General features: G+C 57.6%; 1 protein-coding gene across 1 annotated transcript; it reads left to right on the forward strand.

Moving 5' to 3' along the window:
* Positions 1-6: 6 nt before the first annotated feature.
* On the forward strand, positions 7-4,047 carry TRIM65 (tripartite motif containing 65). Its single transcript, XM_014531852.1, has 6 exons — positions 7-14; positions 792-887; positions 1,129-1,362; positions 1,446-1,620; positions 1,750-1,815; positions 2,796-4,047. The coding sequence occupies exons 2-6, from the start codon at positions 807-809 to the stop codon at positions 3,368-3,370; spliced, it is 1,131 nt and encodes a 376-aa protein (XP_014387338.1). The 5' UTR covers positions 7-14; positions 792-806; the 3' UTR covers positions 3,371-4,047.
* The last annotated feature ends 1,461 nt before the right edge of the window (positions 4,048-5,508 follow it).

Raw genomic sequence — 5,508 nt, forward strand, 5'->3', positions numbered from 1 at the left:
GCCGGGAGCGCGAGGTGACACCCCGGGGCCCCTCCGCGCTCTCTGTGTGCATGGGTGGTGGTCAGAAAGCAGGCGCTAAGAATAGATCCCAAGCCGGGGACAAGGCCCAGGAGGGGTGCGGGGTGAGGAGCTGAGGGGTGAAGCTAAGGGCTGTGCAGGTGAGGAGGTCGGGAGCCGGAGCCAGAGGGCTGGAGGTGACGCCGGGGGCCGCCCAGGTCTCGGGAACAGGCCTGGGTGATACTGTTGGTGGCACAGACCCGGCACTAAGCATGAGGGCCTGCAGTGGGCCAGTGGGTGACAGCAACAAGGAGGGACAGGGACAGGGACGGGTGGTACAACCGATGGCACTTGTGCCAGTGGAGGGGGATTTTGCTAGAAGGAGGGGAAGTGAAGTAGGGCTGCTGGGTGTCCTCTGGGGGAGTCAGATGACCCACTTCCTACACGGGCCGGACTCAGGAAGATCTGCTGGCTTTGGCCACACTGTCAACTTCTCTCCCATTTCCTCGTCTGGCAGTGGGGACAACACCCATCCCCGCCTGGCAGTGTGGGTGGCAGGAGAGGTGCTTGGCCAGGTGCAGGGAAGCAGATCCGGCAGCGGGAGTTTTTCCTGCTCCAGGACGTTACATTTACATCCTTGAGGGGACCAGAGGGGGCACCGCCAAACAGGAGTGCCCTCTTCCCCTCGTGCCCCCCGGTCAGCCTCGCCGGGGGCGGCACGAGGAGGGGACACTTCGCAGCCAATGCTGGCCCCCTCTTGTCACTCGTCCCCTGTTCCCTGGGGGACACCACAGGCCCAGCTGAGAGCCATGCTGGAGGTCACCCGGCAGCAGGCCACCCAGGCCGAGAGCCAGCTACAGGAGCTGCAGCAGCGAAGCAGCCAGATCCAGGTACCGGCCTGCCTGTCCCACCCCCCACTTCATGTTGTGCTCTTCAGGCAGCCACCAGCTGGCCCCTGGGACCCTGGGCAGTAGGTGTGAGCCACCTTGGAAATGCCTCCCGGCATCAGGGAGTGAGGGGCTGAACGGGGGGAAAGAGGTTCCAGGGACCCTGTCTCCCCATATCCGCACCCCTCAGCCCAGTGGGCAGCGGCGGCCCTGGCCACCCTAGGCTCCTCCTGTGCCCATCCAGAGCTCGGCCTGCAACCTGGCTTCCGTGGTCTCCGGCAAGTTCAGCCGCCTGCTGCAGGCCCTGGAGATGCGTCGCATTGAGGCACTGAGGGCCATCGAGGTGGCCAAGACACAGGCACTGGCGCAGGCCCAGGAGGAGGAGCAGCGGCTACGGGGCCACCTGGAGGCCACGGCTGTCTTTGACCGCTGGACCCAGGACCTCCTGGAGCAGTTGGATGACCGAACCTTCCTCCAGGTACCAGGACAAAGGGTGGCAAGTTGAGGGACCAGAGTGCCTGCCCCTTGCTCCCGGCTCACTGCAGCTGCCCTGGGACGCAGGGATCACAGCTCCTGGCGCTCCCAGGGCCTCTTGGGCCGCTGAGCCCTCCACAGTGGGATGCAGATCAGCAGCTGGACGGCCTGAAGGAGTTTCTGAGCCAGCTCTGTGGCCTCCTCCTGGACAATGGGGACCCCCGCGGGGCACCAGCTGAGGCGGCTGACTTGGGTCCCCCGGGTAAGGCTACCCCAGATCTCTCCCTCACCCTGAGCCCAGCTGTCCCTCCCACTGAGGCTGGGAGGGTGGGAGTGGAGCCCCCATGAGCTCCCCTCCCCCTCACCCCCCTAACACTGCTTTGCCCCCTAGAGACCCCAGATGCCCTGGCATTGGTCCCAAGCCCGGTTTGTCCGCTGAGGAGGAAACTCTGGCAGAGTAAGGAGGCCCAGCACATGTGTGTGCACCTGTGTGTGCGTGTGAGTGCATTGTGCACACGTGTGGATGCGGGCGTGTACACAGGCACTGTGAGCACATGTGTATGTACACACGTGTGTGTGTGTGTGTGTGTGTGACACGTGCTATGACTGTCCCGTCCATGCCCTTCCCTGGGTCTGGCCTCACCCCGGCACCCCTGTCGCAGGAGGCACAGCTCTTACACATGGAGTCAGTTTAGTGTTTAAGTAGAGGGTCTAGGCCAGTGATGGCGAACCTATGACATGCGTGTCAGAGGTGACACACGAACTCATTTTTTTGGTTGATTTTTCTTTGTTAAATGTCATTTAAATATATAAAATAAATATCAAAAATATACATCTTTGGCCGTAACCGGTTTGGCTCAGTGGATAGAGCGTCGGCCTGCAGACTGAAGGGTTCCAGGTTTGATTCTGGTCAAGAGCATGTACCTTGGTTGCGGGCACATCCCCAGTAGGGGGTGTGCAGGAGGCAGTTGACCGATGTTTCTCTCTCATCGATGTTTCTAACTCTCTATCTCTCTCCTTTCCTCTCTGTAGAAAATCAATAAAATATTATATATATATATACACACACACATCTTTGTTTTACTATGGTTGCAAATATCAAAAAAATTCTCTAGGTGACACGGCACCAGAGTTAAGTTAGGGTTTTTCAAAATGCTGACACGCCGAACTCAAAAGGTTTGCCATCACTGGTCTAGGCACACAAAGCTGGATCCGTCTTGCTTCTTCCACTTCTGTCAAGTTACTTCCCTTTCTGGACCTCAGTGTTCTCATCTGTGAAATGAGGCTAACGGACGGTTCTGCCTCAGAGGTTGCCGCCAGGATTGAGCGCTCGCTCAGCGGGCAGCGTGCCCGTCAGGGGTTTAATGTGCCATCGGTGGAGCGTGGACAGGCACAGGCACCCTGCCCGCTCACCTCCAGCCCTTCTCTCCCCAACAGATTATCGCAATCTGACCTTCGACCCGGAGAGTGCCAACCGCCACCTTTACCTGTCTCGGCAGGACCAGCGGGTGGAGCACCGGCGAGAGCCCCGAAGCCCGGCTGAGCCCGGCAGCTTCGAGCTCTGGCAGGTGCAGTGCACCCAGAGCTTTCAGTCTGGGCGGCACTACTGGGAGGTGCACACATCGAACCACTTGGTGACACTGGGCGTCGCCTACCCCGACCTGGCACGGCGCAAGCTGGGGCCCTACACGGACAACATCGGCCGTGGGCCCAGCTCGTGGGGGCTCTGTGTTCAGGAGGACAGCGCCCAGGCCTGGCACAACGGGGAGGTCCAGCGCCTCCGAGGGGTGCCAGGGAAGCTGCTGGGCGTGGACTTGGACCTGGCCTCTGGTTGCCTCACCTTCTACAGCCTGGAGCCTGAGACCCAGCGCCTGCACACCTTCCACGCCATCTTCACCCAGCCCCTCCACCCTGTCTTCTGGCTCCTGGAGGGCAGAACCCTGACCCTGTGCCATCAGCCTGAGGCCAGGCTCCCTCCAGGGCTCCAGGAAGAGGCCTCGGGGCTCAGCTGAGGAAGGCACAGGATGGAACTCTGGGCTGGGCACAGGAGCCACCATGCCTGTGTGCCCACGAGCCACCCCAGCCCCTGGCCTGGGCACCTGCAGCCACAGCTCTCATGGGGCCAGCTGTGGGCCAGCAGATTGACTCAGGGTGAGGCTGGGCCACTTGTGGGGGTGGAGGGACCCCCAAACTGGAGTTAACTTTCCCAGCCTCTTTGAAGGGGACAGGGACTAGGAATGGAGTCAAATGGGAGGCCCCTGCTCCAGGCAGAGCCCAGTTCCAGGGGCGCCTGGGCGTCAGAGGCAAGGGCAGCGCCCAGGGACTCCTGGTCCTACAGGGAGCCCGTGCCATGTGGTCCACGCCACAGGCTGCGGCAAAATAGTGCACTCGCGGCTCCAGCGTGCCTCCCAGAGACAGTGTAGCCAGGGGAGCTTCGGGGTGTGGGGAGGGAACCGCAAACTGTTCCTAGACACAATCTACGGAAAGGTGGTTTCTACGTCCTCCTTCCCTGTCTCTCTCTCTTCTTTTTTCCTTAACATTTTGCTATATTTTGGTCTCTTATTTTGTACATCCTTGTGTTTGCCACTCCATAAACAGTTGTGTTTTCTACATTTTTATGTAACGTAAGCATTTTTCATGTTATAAAAATTGTTTCCTGAGCGATGACTATATAAACAGTCATTCTCATGACTGTCAGGGTTTTATTGACCCATTATCGGACATTCAGATTGTTGGATTTGGGCTCATAAAACTATTGCCGTGATGAGTATTTTTGAGCAGGTTAGGGCGTCGTCCCAATATGCCAAGGTTGTGAGTTTGATTTCTAGTCAGGTACTTACCGGAATTAACCAATAATGCATCAGTAAGTGGAAGAGCAAATCAGTATTTCTCCTAAAAATAAAGTTTTTCTAAAGGATAACACATGCAAACACTCCAAAAAGTACAAAATATGTTTGTGTTTTTGTTAGAAGTGTATCGCCCTCCCACATTGATATCTGGCCTTGGTTGCAAACCCCATCTTGTGGCCTTGCTCCTCAGCCGTGTGGCTCTCTGGTCAAGGACAGGGCCAGGCCTCTGATTGGTGCAGCCTGGGCAAGGAGCCCCCAATCAGATTCCTAAGGTGTGGGGAGTTCCCCAATCTTGGGAGGGGGCATCAGACACTGGGCAGCCTGACAGTAACAGGAGGCAGCCAGGACCTCACTGAACAGCCAGAATCCGTGGGGAGGAAGCATGCTGCTGGCTACCCCAGGGTACAGCTTCCAACCATCGCTCCTCATCCGAGGGCCCCGACACACGTGTCCAGCTGGCTGAGCCCACACTCTGACAGGGACAGAGAAAGGAAGACGGGCTCCCTTTCCGCTTCTAGGGGCCCTTTATTCTATGAACGTACCTTTTCTTTCTTTTTTTTCTTTTTTTAATATATTTTATTGATTTTTTACAGAGAGGAAGGGAGAGGGATAGGGAGTTAGAAACATCGATCAGCTGCCTCCTGCACACTCCCCACGGGAATGTGCCTGCAACCAAGGTACATGCCCTTGACTGGAATCGAACCCGGGACCCTTGAGTCCGCAGGCCGACGCTCTATCCACTGAGCCAAACCGATCAGGGCTATGAACGTACCTTTTCATCGGGGTGTTGGTCCAGTCCTTACTGTTCTGGATCGTGGCCATTAACCTGTATGTCACATGACGCGATGCTACTGCCATTTCTCTGGTGGGAAACGGAGCAGGGCTGCTCTAGGTGCGGGGACAAGCATTTACAAATCGCTCGGAGAGCTCCCGCAAGGGACTCGGTCTGCCTGACTCTGGCAGAAAAACGCATTGGTAGAGCGGGAAACGAAGCAGGGGCTTTGGGGAGGAACGTACCTTTTCATCGGGGTGTTGGTCCCTTCCTTACTGTTCTGGATCGTGGCCATTAACCTGTATGTCCGGCTCACAGGTCTGGACGTCTGTGTGGCAGAATCAGGAGGAGGGACACACAGAACAAGGACAGGAGGGCAGGAGAGATTGTACAGACAGGGGCCCTTACAGCACAGAAGGTATTGTCAATATTGAAATAACTAACTATAGTGCCATCGGCTCACAGGTCTGGGCGTCTGTGTGGCAGAATCAGGAGGAGGGACACACAGACAACAAGGACGGGAGGGCAG

The sequence above is a fragment of the Myotis brandtii genome, unplaced genomic scaffold (genome assembly GCF_000412655.1).
Source record: "Myotis brandtii unplaced genomic scaffold, ASM41265v1 scaffold825, whole genome shotgun sequence".
Lineage (NCBI taxonomy): Eukaryota > Metazoa > Chordata > Mammalia > Chiroptera > Vespertilionidae > Myotis > Myotis brandtii.